The sequence below is a fragment of the Cyprinus carpio genome, chromosome A7, assembly GCF_018340385.1.
Source record: "Cyprinus carpio isolate SPL01 chromosome A7, ASM1834038v1, whole genome shotgun sequence".
NCBI classification, from domain to species: Eukaryota; Metazoa; Chordata; class Actinopteri; order Cypriniformes; family Cyprinidae; genus Cyprinus; species Cyprinus carpio.
In genome coordinates, this window is record NC_056578.1 from 47,134,859 (window position 1) to 47,157,066 (window position 22,208).

The following is a 22,208-nucleotide window of genomic DNA, read 5'->3' on the forward strand; positions in this document are numbered from 1 at the left end:
AGAACAACTGTTAAATTAAATTAAATTAAATTAAATTAAATTAAATTAAATTAAATTAAATTAAATTAAATTAGAAGGAAAAATAGAATAAATAAGTGATGATAGATAGATAGATAGATAGATAGATAGATAGATAGATAGATAGATAGATAGATAGATAGATAGATAGATAGATAGATAGATTATAGACAGTCAGATAGATATTTTTCTTCGCACAGTCTGTTTTTGTTATTTGCAGTCTAACATTGATAATTCCAGTGAGCAACAGTATTCAAACTCTCCAGGAAAGTGAAGTATGTTAACAGATGTGTGTAATGGGTGTTGCACCTGAAGAGGGCGCTGTCATCAGACAGTCATACGTGAGAACCTCTGTGCAGCATCATCCTCTTCATCATCAATCGTTCATCCTTCATCAGTATATCATGCAGGTGATCATCATCCATATGTACCGTGTGTGAAAGCTGATTTGCTGTGTGTTAGTTGTGTTGTGAGCAGTGGGAGGGTCAGTGTTGTGTTGTGAGCAGTGGGAGGGTCAGTGCTGCTGATGTCAGAGCTGAGGGTTCATCTGGACTGACTGACCGCTGGATCTGAGCTGCCGGATCACTGCAGGAGACGCGGAGATTCCAGCGCGAGGTAAAACTCGTTCGCCTGTTGTCCAGCCTCACAGGTTAAAGGGGTTTGTTTGAGAAGTGTGACTGTGTTTAGTGTCTCTCTCTCTCGCGCGCGCTTTGCTTTCATAATGACTTTCTAGATGCGCTGTAATGCGCTTCTAACAACTTTGAACAACTTTTAAGTGAATGAATCCATAACGAGTGAATCGTATGTTTGTGCGTGTGTATCAGATGTGTGATATTTTACTGTTTAGTACAGTTTAGTGTTAGTTTATATTCTAAACTGTGATGTTGTGGATGCAGTTGATGTTACGAATCACAGAACCGCCTAATGATGAGTAATAATGAGTAATGATGAGAACTGCCTGAACACCGTTTTTACATTTTTATTTATTCTTTTAAATAAAGTTAACAGACACAGGCATATATAAATATATAAACAGTAAGTAGGATTTTACATAAAATATGTAAGTTATGAACTATGAGTAAATGTATGGTCATATAAACTAATGTTGTACAGTCAGTGTTTTACGGACCGGTCTTTGCTGCCATCAGACTAATGTTGATTTCTCTCTCAGGAAGTATCGGGTGTGGAATATTCTGGTTGCTGGTCGAAATATCAGCCACAACTGTTGAGTCCATCAGGAGAGACACAGTCTGAACATGAGGAGCATCACGTGTTTCATAGCCGTTATTCTGTGCCTGAGAAGAGCAGCTTCAGGTAAGAAGACTGTTAATAAGTGCTCGACAAAGACCAACATAAAGTAAATGTGCTGACCTTTCAGTTAATCTCAGATAATCTGTAAATATACTGACACACTAATACAATAAATGACAATTAAAACAATTTAAACTTCTTTGGAATAATCAGATTTCTTTCAATACATTCAAGCAGCTTCACTGTTAAACACCAAAATATGCATCTATTACCTTAAAGGGCTCTTTCCAGCCTATAAAAACGGTTTTGTTGCTATAATACATGTAGGTGATGTTTTTGACTTAAAGCTCAGAGTGTGCAGTGAGAGATATCGGAATTAAATCATAAAGATGATAAACAGATGTTTTTATTAAGGTCTATGACCTGTAGATTATGTAGTCAAATGTGTAACAGATTTTGTTCAAATACTGAGCCATTGAAGACCCTTTGGTCCTGCATTACCATAATGTAACATTTGTATTTTGGACTAGTTTTAGACTATTGGACTAAAGTCATGTTTTTGAAATGAAATATATAAAGTTCATTTTAAAAGCCCAGTGTGAAGGATTGATCTTGCTCTTGCTGAGATTGAGTCAATCTGTTCAGTCTGCTGTTATCCAGACGCCGCAGGTGGTTTGTTTTGGTCACTGATTGCTTGATGTCTGGGTATAAACGCAGGATCTTTTAGCAAGGAGACATGAAGCTTTAGAGACACAATCATCAGAGTTCTCCTGTGTGTGTGTTTGAATGATAGCTGACAACACTGTTTGTACTTCTGGTTTCAAGTGTGTGCCATATGTCACTGATCTGCTTCGCTTGTACTTTCACTTTGCATTTAAATGGAAATACTAACTCTGCTCAGCAGTTTCTCATGCTTTTGTCACTTCTGAGAGGGTCTGTCCATCATCAAAGAGCCCTTTAGTTGTTTTTAGGCAGTGGGTCAGAGCCTGAGATGCGGTTGTTAGTGGCTGTAATCCACAGAAAAGCAGTGGATCTGACATGATCTACTGGAAGAGGAACATGCAGGGGCCATTATGTAACTACCTGATATTCCCGCCACAGCACCATCATTACTGCACTGCACAGACAGCATGAGAGAGAGAGAGAGAGAGAGAGAGAGAGACAGACGGTTCCTCAGTGAATAAGCACAGTGATGGTAACAGGAAAAAAAATCCCTGTGTTAAATATGGCGTGTAGCGTTTAAATGAGGCACTTCCGCCCGCTGAAGGACCGCCGGCTGGTCTGGGTGGCAGTGAGACCCAGTGACGCGACCGCATGGAGACCGATTTCTATCTCGTGCTCGCAATTAACAATCTGTTTTTTCCCTCTTCTGACTGAGGTTTTTTTTTTTTTTTCTCTGGTCGTCCTATTTTGGTATGATAAAATTCTTTAATTTGTGTCTGTATATGTTGAATGATTATGTTTTGATGGAAGACTATGAAGACAAACATTATTTTTTTTTTAACATACACTAAAGTTTTAGTTTATCTGCTATAGGCTTATCTGCTCACCAAGGGTGCATTTATTTGATCAAAAATACAGTAAAAAAAAAAAAAAAAAAACTCTCTCTCTCTATATATATATGTATATGTAATTTATTGCTGTGATCAAAGCTGAATTTTCAGCATCATTACTCCAGTTTTCAGCGTCACATAATCCTTCGGAAATCATTGTAATATGTGATTAGCTGCTCAAGAAACATCTGAATGTTGAAAACAGTTGTGCTGCTGAATATTTCTGTGGAATCCGTGATGCATTTTATTTTTTTAGGATTCTATGATTTCATAAAAAGTTCAAAAGAACAGCATTTCTTTGAAATAGAAACCTTTTGCAACATTACACATCTTTTCTGTCACTTTTGAACAATTCAGTGCAGCCTTGCTGAATAAATGTATAAATTTGTCGTTCAGTCTTGTGTGTGTACAGTTTGCACATTTTTGTACAAATTGGAACATGGAAGCATGCGGAACCTGCTGGAAACCTTCTGCTGTAGTTTGAACAAGAAGATCTTAAGACAAGAGAAAACATCAAAGAAACACATAAAATCCTCAAATTAAGCCTCACACACTCGTGTCTTCACGTATTCCCCATGAAACTGGAATGAGCTCTGAACGTCTGCTGCGCTCCTGTTCTCCACAGATCCATCCTGATCTATTCTCTTAGACTTTAAACTACAGATTGATATGTTCTTGACTCCTCACATCTAACGTGTGGAAGTTCTGTGCCATTAGCAGCATTAATAAAAGGAATTATTACATAGTAAAACACTCCCTGTTGTCCATTGGTTAGACAAACAGAGCTGTGACATCCAACAGAGACACAGTGTTGCGCTTTTCACTTTTAATGCTTAATTTTTAGATCTTAATATTTTCAGGCGACTGCAGAGATTGAGCAGTAGCTATGATAACATGAGCAATAGCCGGTTGCCACAAACCCATTAAAGATTAAGAACACCATTAAAGAGCATTTGTTCCTAATTATTAGAAACTTTTTGTGTTTACATAGTTTTATGATTTTGACCCAAGCCCTGACACAATCTGCAGACAAATTTGCTTTGTTATTTTAAATAAAGCTAAACTAAAATGATTAAACAAATATTAAATGAAAAAGCTTTATGAACAGTTAGTTGCTTTGGCAAACTAACTGAAATATAGTAAGTTTAAGTACTAAAATTATTAGAAGTATAACAGATATTATATATATATATATATATATATATATATATATATATATATATATATATATATATATATATATATATATATATATATATATATCTGGCGTGTAACCTAAAAATATAAATTAAAACCAAATAGATTTATTTAATAAAAACGATTAAAGCACATGACAAAATTAATGAAATTAAAATTAAAATGAAAACTGAAAATATAAAAATAAAACGTTTTCAATAGAAAAAGCAGAATCATTTCATTTTGAAATGATGAAATGAAACAAACAGTTATGAAATACACTACTATTCAAGCGTTTGCTTGGTAAGATTTATTTGAATGTTTCTTCTGCTCACCAAGGCTCCATTTATTTGAACAGAAATACAGTAAAAACAATAATATTATGAAATAATACTAGAATTTAAAATGGCTGTTTTCTATATGAATATATGTTAAACCTAAATTTTCATCATCCAGTCTTCAGTGTTGCATGATCCTTCAGAAATCATTCTAATATGCTGATTTGCTGCTTATGAAACATTCTTTTGATTCCGATTATTTCTTTTGATCAGTTTAATTTCTAAAATAAAAAATAATAATAAAAAAAATCTTACAGACTCATTCAAACATTTGAATGATAGCATACATAATAAATGATGTCAGTTTTGATTTCATGTTGATTTTGTGTCCCTTCTAACACTGCAAGCGGTAACTCTCTGCCTCTTATTATGGCTGTAAGCTTTGAAGTGCTACAAATAAACTCTGGACTAGAACACAGAAGACACTTTGTGGGTGGCTGTCGCTCCCCTCCCGGTGTCTCTGTGTTTGTCTGTGTCTCTGTCTGTCCCGAGTCCCTCAGGACGTATCCTGTCTCTGGAGCGTCAGGTGGTCTCTCGAGCCGTAGCCTGACTCATGAATGGTTCATTAGCGCCAGACAGAGATAAACTACAGCTCGCTGAAACCCAGAACTGCCACACTGCAAGCGGCTGCCATGCCGTCACTGATAAGAGCTGCTGTTCATTCAGAAGTGAAAATTCAGTCATCCTAAATTTTGAAGAATTTCCATGTATATATATCCCATCCATAAGTTTCCAAAAAACACAAAAAAATCCATAAGATGCCAAAAATAGAAAAAAACCACCATTTGAAAAAGGGCAAAAAACCAACTTGAACTGACATTCTATGTGCAATAAACAGAACTAAAATTCTTTGTGTGAGAAACAGATTGAAAGTAAAATAGTTTGTCACTGAAAACCTTCACCTCTGCATTAGTTCTCAAATCTCATTTGCACTTGTGCATATTCAAACATGATGCATTGCAATTGGTCATTAAATGAGTACTAAGAACCAGTGTTAGGCATCATATGTCAATCCTGGTACAACACATCTTAACAAAGTTTGAATATGCACAAGCATATATGGATAAAACTTTCATTTTTGGCTGATCTGTTCCTTAAAGGGGTAGTTCACCCAAAATTTACCATGAAATCATTTACTCATCCATGTTGTTTTAAACCTGTACGAGTTTGTTTCTTCTGCTGAACACAAAAGACGATATTGTGAAGAATGTGGGTAACCAAACTGTTGCCGGTAGCCATTGACTTCCATTGTATGGAAAAAATACTGTGAAAGTCAATGGCTACCGGTTATCATCATTCTTTAAAATATCTTCTTTTGTGCCTCAATTGTAATGAATGTGCATAAAAAAAAAATAAAAAAAAAACTACTTGCAGAGTAGCTATAATATAAATAAAATAAAAGGCCACTTAAGTGTATACATTCATGATTGTTTCTTAACTTTTAAAAAGTGCGCTTTGTGATAATGTCAAATTAAAAGTTTTAATCTTTCGTTGTGCTTTTAATTTTAAACTTTAGCAGTTAACTTTAGTGTGTTCATTATTACATTTGAAGTTGATTCATTCTTGTTAAATAGTGTAAAATTTTATAAAATTTTACATTTTGTATTAAAAGTATAAATACTAATTTATTGCAAATGTGTAATTACAAAATTATTTAAATGCATGATATACAAGTTTCAATAAAAAGGGCACTGAAGTATATTTTAGTTTACCCTAAATTCTTATCAGTATTTTCAACAGTACTTTAACCATATTTCAAGGACAATAGAAGTCATTACATATAAAGACATACTTAGGTCTTACTTAAATGGGTCAAAAACACTCTTAAGTTCATGCATTTAATATAAAATTATAATACATTTTCATTTATTTGCAATTAACATGCAATCACATGTCTGAAAACATCACATTCAGTTAACATTTAAGTATATTATTTTAAATGTAACACAGTGGGATCCTTAAAATCTCAACAGACTTAATAACAACAAGTAGTTACCAAAAGATGAGCTTTCATCTGATGTCATCGTGATGTGCTTATTAAACTCTTTCTTACAGAAGGACCGAAACACACTCAAACATCAGTTATCGTACTCTGCATTTTTCACATCCGCTGGTAATTATCTTATCATTAACTGCCAAGATGGCTAGCGGTGATGCTAATGGTGCAGTGACGCGACCAGTAAGCTGGTCCATGAATCTGAGTTAGGTCAGAGTCATTAGGAGTGCTGGAGGGAGATGTCTGCTCTCCGCTAAAGCATATGTTGTGTGAAGCTACATCAGATTTGAGTGATTAGAAGCCCCTCCTGTGAACTGAGACCCGGTCGCTTCCATCTGCTTAGAGGAACCAGCTAACACACTCCGCTAAATGAGTCTTTCCTCCCCGAGTCGCCATGCTAATTACGGCAGAGAAGATAGATTAGCTCTCTGTGAGGTGCATCAGAAATATCTCATTATTTCCTTATTTATGTGTGTGTCATTTGCATGATGTTAGCATGAAATACTGCCGCTGGAAGGCTTGTGATAAATGTGTTTTGTGGTGGTGTGCGCCTGCATCGCAGGATCATTTAATATCTTTTTGCCAAGAACCTGAATCAGGGAAAGCGTAAAACTTGTGAAGTTGTTCGAAAAGAAAATCGCAAGCAAATGCAGTAAAATCTGCAAGCAAATGCAAGTATTTAAATAGCGTTTAGAGAGGGCTGAGGCAGCTTTTATTTTTCAGGAGAGGAAGAAAGCACGTGCCATGCTGCTATTGTGCTGCAGCTGCACTGATTGAATATGACTAACTAGAAAAGAAACACAATTTTTTTTGACATGGCCTTGCATGGAAGTTTAAAACAGTTTGAAGGTTTGTTTGAATTCTTGAGTGGGCTGAATAGAGAATCGACATCTGAAGGTTATTTAGGCCTTGTAAAGATTAAACACTTGAACAGCTTGAAGTCAGATTTCAGGTTTGAGGTGGAGATTTGGAGAAAAAAAAATTGTTTAAACCACCAGAAAGATGCAGTGAGGAGAAGCAGTTTGGCAGAAAATTGTCCGATCATGTTGTCAAAATTAAATCTAGTTCTGTATTTGTCAAATGTTGAACGTGTTGAGATCACTTGGAAAGATATGGATATGGAAACTTATATTCAGGAGGATTGATAAATGCTTGTGTATTTGATGTCATTTTATGATTTTAAAGATATACAATAAATTAAATGTGATAAAATTAGAAATAAAAATAAACATTCTGTGTAAAGGTGATAATGTATAAAAGTGCAAAATATAGTATAGTTAATAATTTGACTGGGTAAATACCATATGCACAAGAAAAATGTGTTACTAGTAATCCATAACTTGACTTCTAACTATATTAGTTTTGTTTGCTTTGGTCCGTAAACTAAGAAACAAAGTCATAAGAAAAGACGAAGAAAAAAAAAAAAATATAATTCATATAGACTCTTTAATCAATTAAACAATTTTGTAAGACAACTTAGCTTCTGAATAGAGTAGCTTCTAAATTTGAATCTGAACTTCAAAACGATTAAAAATGGATGTACTACATCAGCAATGTTTTCACTGTCATGTGACCTATCAGCATCAGTTATGTTGCTTCACTGCCATTCATAAATCCTCTCCTGTGGCCTCATAGGTTAGTAAAGTGTCCATCAAAAAGAGTCATCATCAAAACTTTTTGCTTGTTTTTTTTTTTTTTTTTTTTTGCTACTATTTTTCGAATACTATGAATTCTGACATGCTACTCTTTTGGCATAATATATACTGTAGTACAGAAGTATTAGATTTTGGATGATTTTAAAATGTAAGTTCATTCAGAAAATCATTAAATATTTTGGTTATCCAGCCAATGCTGAAGTCTATGGAAGCCCAGTGTCCGCCACTAAATAAAAAATAAAACAAGGTTTGTTGACTTTTTTGTTGACTTTTTTTCTCAGAATTGTGATATAAACTCGCAATCCTGACTATTTTTTGTATGAATTGCGAGTTCATATCTCGCAATTCTGACTTTAAAACTTGCAATTTTGACTAATTAACTCACAATTGTGTGTTATAAAGTCAGAATTGCAAGATATGAACTCGCAATTCTGAGAAAAAAAGTCAGAATTGTGAGATGAGAAAGTCGCAATTACCTTGTTTTATTTTTTTATTCAGTGGCGGAAACTAGGGCTGGGCGATATATCACATGTGATTGTCACGCATTTCGTCAGTAAAGCCGGTTCCCTGATTACCGTTAAATCGCCATCACCTGCTTTCAAATGGAGTGGCATTTAATAGACAGAGCCGTAGATCACTGACAAGCTATGCAATATCTCGTTCATTATTGAAGGCGATTCATCTGCGATAATGAACGCGATATTGCGTAGCTTGTCAGTGATCTATGGCTCTGTCTACTAAATGCCGCTCCATTTGAAAGCAGGTGATGGCGATTTAGCGGTAATCAGGGAAACAGCTTTACTGACAAAATGCGCGTGACAATCGCATGCGATATATCGCCCAGCCCTAGCGGAAACGGGCTTCCATAGAAGTCTCTGCAACACTGTAGATAGTTACACAATACTGAATGGAGTCATCTTGAATGCATGTATTCTTTGAAATGCTTAAACACTTCCTATGTGTGCTCTTTTAGAAATATTTGCAATTGATTTATAAGTTCTGCATCCTTCCAGCCAATGTTGCAATGAAGTTGTTCATTCTTAAATGCACAAGTCACAAAAAATGGGATGCTCAGTGTTATACGAAATAGGGTCTAGCATAAGTCAATTTTTGTTGTGCACAACATTGCAAACTTGTGAAGTGTGGCTAGGCAGGATCTAGGTGGTATGGAGTGGCTAAGATAGACAGATCTGTTTTTAAAGCTTTGAATGAGGCTCATGAATGTTAAGGAATCATATTGTTTTTAGTAGGACTTTATATTGATAGTCCACTTTAGACATTCTACTGACTAGTAAATTTGCAAGCACATGTCAACTTATTCTACTAACCCTAACCTAACTATCCTGATCTAAAATGATTCTGATACTGCCGTCCTCCTCTAGTTTGAGGTTAGAAACAGGGCAGTGTGTTCACAATCTGCCCCATACTCTTTTTTGTTTCTCTGTTTATTTCCGACGCAATGAGACGGCCGACAGTCGGCTCCCAGAGGCCTAAACATAGACAGGCCGTCTCCACGGGTCCAGCGGCCAGCGTGGTGAACCCTTCCACGACGACCTGCACCATCAATGAGACACAGATAAATCTGGGGGGATTTGTGATGTGGCGGCCACAGGGGTTAGAGGCCAGGGGGCACCGCTGGGCTCTGCGTGCCCCTGATAAGAGTTTGTTTGTCTTCCTGTGGATGGTTAGGCCTCAGTCTGCAGCCGAGGAAACGCTCGGACAATAGGTGTGCGGAGCAGTCTGTGACCTCCCTCTCTCCCGCTCTTCCTCTCCCTGTCTCTCCCCCCGTCCCCACCTCACCGTTTCTCTTCCGTCCTCGCCTGCAAAACACTTTCATCAGCCTCCTGCCCAGTCGACAGCGTCCAGCCGTCTGACCACTTCATGAGCTGGATAACAATTTACAAAGATTACAAATTAAGGATTAAAAATTACAACTAAAACACTACAAGAACACTTTCATTATTATAAATGATAAATTTATACTTTTGTAATAAGTTTAAGCACTAAAATAACTAAAACTAAATTTAAAACTTGATTAAAAACTATAATAATAATAATAATTATTATTAAACTAATTTATTTCAGCTAGTTTCTCTTTTTCATTTAAAGTACTAAAATAACTAAAACTATATAAACTAAAATTTCAAAACAAACTATGCAGACATTAAAATAATAATAATAAATGATAAACACACAACAAACTTATTTCAGGTAGTTGGCAAGGGAATACTTATCATTTTGTTAGTTCTAAAATAAATAAAAATAAATTCTAAAACTAAAATCTTATTGCATTTTTTTAAAGACAAACACACAACACATCTATTTAATATAATATAATATTAATAAGGCAAGATTTCTAATTTTCATTTAGCTTAAATATTAACAAACTAATACTAAACTAAAACTTTCCAGACAAATGAATAAAGCAAGATAAAAACACTCAGCAAACTCATTTTATTTTAACTAGCTGCAAGTGAATATTTCTATTTCTATTTATGTTTATTTGAAATTTAAGTACATGAAATAAATACAAACTAAATAAACCCTAACCTTAACGAAAAACTGAAATTTTAATAAAAATTAAAACACACAACAAAATTACTAAAAATATAATTATACATTTAAAATATACAACTCCAAATTATAAAATGATAAAAAATTTTAAGCATATTGATAAATTATACCAACATAACAGTTCATAACTCGTAATCATAACTAGTTCCTGCTAAACTGCCTGAACACAGTGATTCAGAATCTAGTGTAGACTGACTTTCTGTTTCTGAATGAACTTTTAGATTGATTGAGAAATAAAAAAAAGAATTTGCCTCTCATTCACACGTGCAGTTCATTTAGCTGTAGATCTGCTTAAAATGTGTTTTTAGAACACTATGAGCTCTTTATTGTCTGAGTGTATAAACTAACAATATGACACATGTTCTGCTTGAATCTGCTGAGGAAACCAATCAGGAGGCTAAAATATGTGCTTCCTGCAGATCTATTTTTGTACCGGAAATGTCAGTGAAGGTGTTTTCCACAAAATCTGCAGCATGCTTTATGTTTCACCATAACCTTAATCGAACCGGAGCTGCTATGACACATAACAGCTCCTCAGATGATCCTCACAATCTCTTATGTTCTTGACAGGAAACAGACACATTTACTGGTTAAGGAGTTAATCATAAGACGGAAACTGGCTTCAGGTTAAAAAGGATTCTGGCGCCTTTGACCTGTGACGAGATTCAGAGCCGGACATGAGCGTTTCCAGGATGCCAGTTCAACATGCCTTCTGAAAAACATCAGCTTTATCTCAGACGCTCTTGCAGTGACTCAGTGGTTTCATACAGTGTCTGCTGTTCTTATGACCTTTAAAAACAAGAAATGATTATGTGAGGAAAAGTTGACAAATGGACTTGCACAAGATCAGCTTTTAAAATTCTCTGTCAGGCATCGTTTTTGTTGCTCTGTGATTTAAAGGTGAAGTGTGTTATTTATTTGCCATTACTGGTAGCAGACCAAATTGTAAAGTAGTGTTCTCAAATACATTTCCCAAACCTTTAAATGTGAGGGCTGTATCACCAGAAGAAATCAGTCCCACAGAAGTATGTGATTTGAAATCGACCATCTTTGCTCATGGCTGCTCAGACTTGCTGCCAGGTTGTTTTTGAGCCAATCACATGAGCTGTAAATGTCATATGACTGATCACTCAGGCGCAGCAATATCATGACAACACTGATTGGCCGATGATGCCACAAGAACACACACAAACCCCTTCATCTACTGTAAAATAATGAAATATCTGTGATAAAATATGTTGCTTGCATCAGAATTGTACAGTTGCACACTGCCATTTTTTTGTCTTGTATTCCAGTACAAATATCTAAACTCTTAAATTGTCTTAAAGGCATTGTTCACCCAAAAATGAAATCCTGTCATTAATTACTCACCATCATATCTTTCCAAAACAAAAAAACCATAAATCACATGTCGAACACAAACACACCTTTCTGACCCTCCATAGACATCAATGCAACTGAAACGTTCCCAGCCCCCAGAAAGGTGGTAAAGACATAGTTAAAATGGTCCATGTGACGTTGTAGTACTCTTGTGAACCCACATCGAAGACTGACACGAAAGAAATGAAATTATTGAATAAAGTCATTTATTTTTGTTTTCTTTGTGCACAAAAAGTATTCTTGTAGCTTTATAAAATTACGGTTGAACAACTGTTATTATGTGGACTATTTTAATGATACCTTTACTACCTTTCTGGGCCTGGGGACATTTCAGTTGGATTGCTGTCTATGGAGGGGTCAGAAAGCTCTTGGATTTCATCATCTTCGGAATACAAATGAAGTTATTTTTGAACAAAAGTCTTACAGGGCTTAGAACAAAATGAGGGTAAGTAATTAATGACGGAATTGCGTGACCTTCTCTCCACTCATAACTCTAGAAATCAAACTCATCTGTTGGTGCCCTACTGCTGCGTGCATTTTTTTCCCATTATTAAGCAATTCCTCTGCGAGCCACTTTGATATATTCACCCAGTTGGCGAGAGCTGAGACACACACTTGTGATCGTGCAAGTGTGTGTTACTTCAGATGAAGGCCCGAGGGTCAAAATGTAAAATGAAGCCTCTCTCTTGCACACACAACAAACGAGCTGCTGTGATGGATGGCAGAGCATTATTTGTGTCCTGGCTCAGAGAAATAGGCCCGGTTGGATGTCTGTAGCCTTAAACATTTGGTTGCATGGGAAAGAGCCATTGATGAAACGAGATAAAGCTGCAGCTTATAGCTCATTTAACACAGAAGTGCTTAGTCAAAGCTCTGGCATTTCCGGGTCATCTCTGCGGGTCAGCGTTTGCCTCCCATGAGTCTGACTGATGCATGTGAATCATTCATCTGTTACTCATCATTATGAACGTCATCACTGATGACAGCCCATCAGAACACAAAGATAAATATGTGTGTTTTGTTAGCAATTTGATGTGGATGGATTTCTCTACTGAAAACTAGTATTTTTTTTGTTTGTTTTTTGATTAATGCGTAAATTAAAGAGCCAGTTCACCCAAAAATAAAAATTCTGTCTTCATTTACTTCAGGTCGTTTCAAACCTACTGTATATGAGTTTCTTTCTTCTGCTGAACACAAAAGAGATATCTCGATGAATGTTAATGATAACCAATCAGTTGACATTAGCCAATGTTTTCCATAGTTTCACGAGTTCACACTTACATATAATTAGCTGAAGTATATAATGCATATTTGGCATGCTGTCCGGGGTAGGGCTCCGAGCTCGGGAATGGCCCGAACCAAGAGTACCCCCTCCTACATAAGTGTAAAATGAACTCTAAGTGGAGGAGATGGGGTGGAGGGGGGTGCTGATAAAGCATCAATGGATAGGGGTAAGTCAGCTGTATTTATACCCTAGTGTTGATTATCTTAAGTGAGCTCCACCTGTGCTAATTAGGCTAAGTATCTGACGTGCTCCTCCCGAACCTTGTTAATAAAACATCATATAAAAGAAAAAAAAAACAACTAAAAAAAAAAACTATTGAAGTCATTGGCTGCCGTCAGCTGTTTGATTACCAACATTCTTCAACATAACTTCTTTTGTGCTCAGCAGAATCATACAGGTTTGGAACAACTTCCACTTTTGGGTGATCTTTAAGCATCCAGTCCACTATTGACAGTGTTCGATTCAAGATTCAGAGTGATGCTTGGTCAGTATTGGATTTGAAACGTTTACATCTGTCTATCCATTGAATGTAACAATTTAGAACACCTGAAAAGAGATGACGCTAACCCTGAAACAACATACAGAATTACCAAATTTTGCTGTAAGTTTGATTGCATCATATAATAATTGCTGTTAATAGTGTTTATCGTCTGATTACGTTTATGTTTGATTACATCTTTAATTGATTTTCCTGTACTTTTCTGCCATATGCACATAAACTGACAGTCACCACTGATAAGCTAGTAAATCTTGTAGAAACTTAATTTTCTGTTAAGTTGCTTTGCAACGATTTGTATCATAAAAAGCGCTATACAAATATACTTGAATTGAATTGAATTGAATGTTGTTGGATTGGGAATTTTTTTTTTTTTTTTTTTTTGCACAAAACAAGTGGCAGTGCCACCAAATACACTTATATCCAAATCAGTGTTAGGGGAAACACATTACAAGAAGTGAGTTATGTAATCTTTCAAGTAACTAATAAAGTAACGGATTACTTTTTAATGATGCTTACTGTAGATCTAGACTAAATAGTGTAACGCAATATTGTAATGCATGACTTTTATAAGTAACTTCCTCCAACACTGATCCAAATAGATTCTACATCAAATCAGTCATATGCAGTTAGCAGGTACTTCGTTTTAAGTATGTTTAGATATTTTTATTGGAAATCAAGACAGAGATGCTCATTAAGAATATGCAGTGTATTTACAGTGTTTCTCCATTTATACTGTGCTTACATATTTGATAAGCCCAGACTTACTAAGACAAAGCCTGGACTGCCGTCACCATAAGTTTGACGTCTAAACATGGCATTTCCTGTTGTCTTTACAGTTGGTGTAGCTTCCTGTATTTCATTCCACTCTGTCTGTCCTTTGTGAACGAGCAGAACATGTCTGCAGTGTTTTGTTTACCTGGATCACTAAAGAAACCGATATACACTAATGTTCAAAAGTGTTGGGTCAGTAAGATTGGATAATGTTTTCAAGAGAAGTCTCTTCTGCTCACCAAGGCTGCATGTAAAATTGTGATATAATATTACAATTTAAAATAACTATTTTCTATGTGAATATTGTAATATATTGTATGCTGATTTGCTGCTCAAGAAACATTTCTGATTAATATCAATGTTGAAAACCGTTGTGCTGCTGAAATTTTTTATGGAAACTGAGATGATTCAGTTCTGCTGCCCGGGAAGTGACACCTGACCCGTGTCTTCCAGAGGAAGGACACGCTTTATTCTGGAGATGATTTATGAGCTGCTAGCAGGATATTATTATTCCCCAGGGCTGCAGATGAAGAACATAAATGATTTCAATAACTCTCTGGTTTTAATTCTCTGTAGATTCCAGTGCGATCTGTGAGCTGAAGGATGTATCCGGAGACAGCAATGATTGGATCGTCCTGCAGGAAATGTCTCTGGGATGCTGGACGGACTTCACTAGCCTGAACGGGACAGAAGTCCACATCTTCAAGCTGCTGTCCTCACCTGTAAGTCAGCACGAGCAGTGATCAACATCCTCATCACTGTGTGCTTCATAGGGCTCTATGAAATCTTTTCATCTTCATATTAAATTTTTATTTTTTTACACTTTAATTTTAATTCCATTTAATGGTTAAATTAAATTTTAGTCATCAAAAAGCTTGCCTGATTAAACAAATTTATATAACAATTTATTAAAAGTTAAAAAATGTAATTTTTAGGGCCTGTTCTAACTTTTTGCAATGAAAAAGCACATCTAATTAATTGAACCATTTCTCTAATAATTTAAAAGTCTAATAAAATCTAAATTTTAAGGCCTTATGAAATCTGTTTTGTTTTGTTGAATGTTTTCCTTTTTTTTTTTTTTTTTCGGTTCTCTGGATTCTGTTTTTTTTATGGTTAAATTAAATTTTAGTAATCAAAAAGAATGTCTAATTAATTGAAATAATGCATTTTATACAATTTAACAGTAATATTAAATTTCAATTTCAAATTTTTTTTTTTTTCAGTATTATTATTTTTTTTTTTTAATTTTAATGGTATAGTTGCATTTTAATTATTTAAACTTCAACAATTTTAACAATTCCTTATATCTTTACATATATAACAGAAGGTAACTTTTAAAAATAAAACAAATAAATTGAGATTTTTTTTAAATTATTTATTTATTTATTATTACTTTGAGAAGTACAGTAATACAATTATAACAATGCAATCTTTTGGGGGGGGTGGGGGTTGTTGCAAAGATCGTTGAGTTTTTGGTGTTATTGGATTATCAAGATAATCTTGCTGGTGATGTAGAAGCTTTGTTGAACCACCAAAAACCGTCATAGTTTAATCATAGTTTGCTTAAGTCTACCAGCACAGTGAGTAGCAGATGACCAGTACTCCGGGATTTCCAGTGTTACAGTCGATTCAGAAACATCAGTGCTCAAACACGTCAGCTGGAGGTCAGTCAGGTTTCTCCACGTGTGGTTGAGAAAGACCAACACAGATCATCATTAGTGATGATGCAACTCTCAGCCGTCCTGGGCCAAAGCAGAGCAGGTTTGTGCGTCAGCGACAGGTTTTTAGTGCTTGTTTACTCTTTAAACGCACTCGTGATGATTAGATGATTAATTATCAGCATCTGACAGCTTGAGAGTAAATGGCTTCACAGCATGAGGATGCTGAGAGTGATTTTAGGATGATTACGCACTGGAGATGTGGATATTTCTTCATCTGTGCTGGATGAGTGAATGAATCACACATCGTGAGAGCTGTGGAAATGTCCCGTCCTTTCACTTCAGCAGGGAATTCAATCGCAGGAGAAAGACAAACATCTTTTCTATTAAATATAGACACATTTGGGCCCATTTTTACTTCTCTTGAGGAATTTTGTAGCGCACAGAAAGTGTTTCTGGTGATGAAAGCAGGCCATTTTATGAAAGAAAATTCTTAGTTCAATAATGTTGCATTACAAACCAACTGTTAAGCATGAGAAAAAGAAGTTCTAACAACAGTATACTACAAAAAATAAAAAAAAAACAATTCAAAAAAAAACCTTACACATAACTTACCAAAAAATTGGATTTCTGAAGGATCATGTGACACAGAAGACTGGAGTAATGATGCTGAAAATTCAGTTTTGATCGTGAGAAAAAAACAAAACAAAAACATTTTACAATATATTAACAGAAGAGACTTCATTCAAAAACATAAAAAAAAAAAAATGTGATGTTTCCAAACTTTGACAAGTACTGTATTGGTATAGAAACCATATTCACTCAGAAAATTAAACCAAAAATTACAAAGAAAAGTTACAAAGTAACATACATGAAATTAAACATGAAAAACTGAAATGATTAATATAAAAACTGAAGTTTAATGTAAAACACACTCCAATATTCTTTATTTTATTTACAAATTTGAAAAATCCTTTTTTTACAGTGTAATAAATAAATACTTTAAAAATACACTTTGCAATAATGTCAAATTAAGTTTAAAGTACATTTTAAATCATTATTTTAATAATCTTTTGTCATGTTTTAAAGAAGTACACTTATTTTGATGTTGACTAACATACTAAAGCACATGTAAAGAACTTGATTATAATTTGATTTTACATTTAATGTTAATGTATTTTAAATGTACTAAATTGCAACTTCATCATTACAAATGTGTAATTACAAATAAATTTAATTACATAACATGCAAGTTTTAAACAGAAATGACATTAAAATATTTTTAGTTGATCATAAATGCTTGCCAGTAGGCCTACATTCAGCAGTACTTTAACCATATTTCATAGACAATAGTAGTAATTATTAAATTGCATATAAATATGAACTAAAGTCCTACTTAACTGGGTCAAATGTTAGCTAATTGTATTTAATATGTAAACTATAACACATTTTCATTTAATTGCAGTTAAATGTCAGAAAACATTACATTCAGTTCACACTTAAGTATATTCTTTTAGAGTTTATTGTTTCCGTAACAAATGCTCTTTTTAAAATTATGCTAAATTGTACTTCTTCTGCACAAGCATATATCGTCCTCCTCTTTCTGCCCAGTTCCTTTATGGACCTTTACTTACAGGTAGATGCGTCTCATCACATAAAAAAAAAAAAAGGAAAAAAAAAAAAGTTTATTATCCAAACTGTGTCACTGACATCGTCATCAGGCCCAGACTCATTTAGTCTCCCTCATGGTATTTTAAAACCCATACCCAGTTTCTTGATAAATTGACACAGTTGTCATTTTTGTTTGAATTATCCCTTTAAAGTGGGCACACACACACACACACATAGAAACAGAGAGCGGAGTAAAGCGGGCTGTGCTGGAGTGGGCGGAGCTTCAGGCATCATTGATGTCACTGTCTGGCAGTGCTCCAGTCACGCTGGCCGAGAGCCAAGTCTGGGATTCTGGAGCCGACCCGGGTTGAGAGGAGAGCCGAAGAATAACGGGAAGCTGTTATGCATCAGCAAAGCCCTGAAAAAAAGTGCTCTTGAGAAGAAGAGAAAAAAAGGAGCAAAAGGAAAACAATTGTATCTTGAAAGTACAGGAACAAAAATAGCAGGGGCGAGTGATCAGGCACCACGGTGGACATTGTTTGACCCAAACGGAGTGAGGTGGACAGCGATGGATTATGGGAGGTCTGTGATTCTGTAAACACCACTGAGGATTGCTGCAATTATTAACATGACTGGATTGTTTCCTTCAGCACGCAGTTTCCATATTAAATATAGAAGGCGCGTCAGCGGACAACAACACAAGATGCGGAAATCAAAATAAAGCTGTTTGCTATTAAATTGCACCTCACTACACAGATTCACATTCACATAGATTTCACACAGAGGAACAATTAACGATTATTCTAAAAATAGAATGAATATTCTAAAACACAAAAAATATGAATAAACATTACACCATTCAAAGGTTTTTACTGAATGATGTAATTTATTTTTAATTAAGGTTGTTAATTTTTAATGAACGCTTTTTTATGAATACTTTATTGTTAAATTGATCAAAATTGACAAAGATATTTATAATGTTGCAAAATTTACATAATAGAATAATAATAATAATAATAATAATAATAATAATAATTAACAATACTTTATTAATTATTTTGTATATTTAAATTTATTTTACTTCGTTTTTAAAGCATTTTTTAAAATCATTCTTTAACCTCTTAACTTTTTCACATAAAACCTATCAAATACCACCAACCAAGCAGCCACTATCAAGGAGATGTATTTGAACTGTTAAGAGCGAGAGAGATCATATTGGTAATTTTCTTTCCTATGGGTATTTACTCACACATGTCTCCTAAAATTGTGATTCTCACTCCTCTTCTGAAAGCCTACAGACACTCACAGACACTGGTCTCTGATCAGCAGAGGAAATGAAAGCCGCTTCTAACAGCCATTCTTTTGTATTTGCTTGTTCGTGCTCATGTATGTCTGACAACTTGCCTCCAGTGAGACTAATTAATGTTCGTCAATCTCACGCTCACTGATGATGTTTCACAGACACACTCCACATACAGTAGATAAAACCTGGCTAGGAAAAACAGGGATCTTCTGGGAGCGTTTGAACAGGAATCATGTGCTGTTGAACAAAAGCAATCACTGCTTGCTTTGTTCTGATGAAACTTTAAAGCATTATACACATTTATAACTTTTAACACATTTCACAGAAATGCCAATTGTCAGACAATTTGTTTAGTTTTATGCCTGAAGTCAAACATTAAAAAGTGAAGTCAGCCATTAAAATACACAGATTGTAATGAGAAAGACACATGATTAATGTTAATATAATTGCATTTCTTCCCAAAACATTTGCATTGTCACAAACTGTCGTTTTCGTTCACAAAACTTTTGCATTCTCTCACAGAAGTATTTCATTTGTTCACAAAATATTTGTGTTCTCTCACAGCACAAATCAATTTTGTTCACAAAAAAAACACTTCTTTCGCAAGCATTTGTTCTCTCAAACAAAAACAACATTTTCACAAAACACAAAAACACTCTCGTAATACCACAAAACTACATCAACAACATACAAAATTCCTCAAAACTATTGCGTTCATTGACAAAAGTTTTGCGTTCTCCCAAATTAATAGTTTATTTGGGAAACATTTGCATTCTCTTGTAAAACTTTTTTTTTTTTGCAAAACATTTACGGTCTCAAAACTTTTGCGTTTTCTAGCAGAAGTATTGCGTTTGCACAAAATATACAGTATAATATAAAAGAGTCACACACATAAATACAAAAAACCAAAAAACCCAAAAACAAAAAAAAAACAAACAAAACAAAAACAAAGAAAAAATAGCTATTTCAGTGAAAAAGTGAGGAACCGCAAAGATGTCAGTTTACATTTTTCAGAAGATTACTTATTTTTCACTTCCAAAAATTTTAAATTTAACAGTATTTTAATGTACAATCTGTAAACATGCAAAGACAATACAAGACAAAGAGAATAACCAAACTAAGGGCTTGACGAGGAGCCAAACAAGACACAGGTGAACATAAACCAATGAGTAACCATTAACAAACTGACAATAGGAACAAAGTGAACAGTTGCCTGTAGCATGATGTGAGATGAACTCAGAGTTGCAGAGTGTGTTTAGATCAAAATCAGCTGTTGCACAACGCTCTGTCAACTCCGGTTTGATCCAGAGTTTGTGAGCAAACAGCCAATCGCATGGAACATGGAAATCATCAGTTTGATGGACTTCTCACACAATTCACTTCTCTATTAAAGATGAAGAGATTATGAAAAAAAAAAAATAAATACCATGAATTGAAACCCATTCACAAGGCAGGAATAAACACTGCTGCAGTGAAAGTTTGAGAAGGCAGCTACTGACTATATCAGTACAAGTGAATCAACTGAATTTAAATAATTTATATTACAAGGAGCTCAAAAGAAAACAAGCTTCATCAGTTCAAAAATCTTTATATGCTGAACCTTGTATTTATATGTATATAGTTTTATACATATGTATATAGTTTTTTATATAATTTAAATGCTAAGTTTAATATTAATTGTTAACTCATACAATTAATAATATGAATATATTATATTAATTATACATAATTATAATCTAGCAGCAAAAGATTTGTCTCTAAAAATATATCACTTTAAACATTAATTTGTAGTGAGAAATAAAGAGGGGTAGCTTTATTGCGTCAGATATATTGTACTTTGCTCAGAGCTGATTGTTCCAGATTTGGTTCGCGATCTCTAATTTAGAACAAAACCTGCTCGGGAGCAGGGTAGCATAAGATACCATAGTGACAAAGCCTGCTCAGAACCAACCCATGTTCTTGAGCCCTAAATCTCAAGAGTTTGCACAAACTAAACGCAAACTTACATGGGTAAAAACTGAAACCGGCTTTGTGCTACAGGTCACAGGAGCTAAACACAGGAAGGAAACATGGGAACCAAAGTTAACACAACATAAGTATCCACAAACATAACACAACCATTACACATCTATCTCTTATATCAGTTTAGTGCCAGCATGGCATTTTCAGTTTGTCCTTTATCAGCCGCATGCTGTCGCCTCCCCAACGGCTTGTTGACGTGGCTACCATCCGTAAATGACAGCATGTGAGAGTCGAGCACAGCGGAGTGTGTGTGTTGAACAAAAAATACTGCTGGACTGACCGCCGAGAGCCTTGATTAGCTCAGCTGTGGGACGGCGTGGTGCTGAGCTCTTTCTGAACCTCTGCGGCCGGGGGGGGGTGAATCCTCGTGGAAACCCTGCAGGAGATTGAATAAAAGCCATGAAGAAACAATGTTTGCCTCCGCAGACTACTGCTTCAAACAGAGCGCTGAGCAGCTGAAAGGACAGATGACAGACAGGTCAACAGATTATGATCTGAAAGCTTCACTCTTGACCGCACGTCTGTCTTAATTATGCTTTTAAACAGGTGGAGATTTCTTGAAGTATTAGAAGATGCAGTTGTACTTGTCACAGAAAAGCACTTCTTTGTCATTTATGATTATTCTTACTTGAGATACTGCGGAGCCGCTAAAAGGGACATTGTGATGGAAAAAAAAAATGATGCTTTTCAATAATTTTGCGCAAAAATTTAAGTACCCCTCCAAGAAGCATTTGCATTCTCTGACAAAACTACTGCGTTCCCCCAAGGAGGAAGTGTTTTTTTTTTTTTTTTTTTTTTTTTTGCAAAACATTAGCATTAGCGTTCGTTCACAAAACATTTGCATTCTCTCGCATAGGTGTTGCATTTCTACACAAAACATTTGCATTCTCTTGCAAAACCATTGCTTTGTTAACAAAATATTTGTGTTCGCTTTCAAAACTATTGCGTTTATTCCAAAAACATTTGCTTTCCTTTGCAGAATTATTGTTTGTTTGCAAAACATTTGCATTCTTTCACAAAACTATTCTGATCATTAACAAAACATTGGTGTTTTCCCTAAGAAGTATTGTGTTTGTTCACAAAACATTGACGTTCTCTTGTAAAAAATTGCGATCATT

General features: G+C 35.0%; 1 protein-coding gene across 2 annotated transcripts in view; it reads left to right on the top strand.

The window, feature by feature from the left end:
• The first annotated feature begins 477 nt into the window (after nucleotides 1–477).
• Nucleotides 478–22,208, top strand: part of LOC109073946 (endoglin-like) — a 40,893-nt gene continuing 19,162 nt past the window's right edge. Inside the window, exons 1-3 of one of the 2 annotated variants that reach the window (XM_042761324.1) lie at nucleotides 478–633; nucleotides 1,190–1,332; nucleotides 15,073–15,218. In XM_042761324.1, the coding sequence (XP_042617258.1) occupies nucleotides 1,275–1,332; nucleotides 15,073–15,218 (204 nt within the window). In that variant the 5' untranslated portion in view covers nucleotides 478–633; nucleotides 1,190–1,274. Of the gene's footprint in view, nucleotides 668–1,189; nucleotides 1,333–15,072; nucleotides 15,219–22,208 lie in introns of both variants that reach the window. The other variant, XM_042761325.1, reaches the window with a different exon arrangement.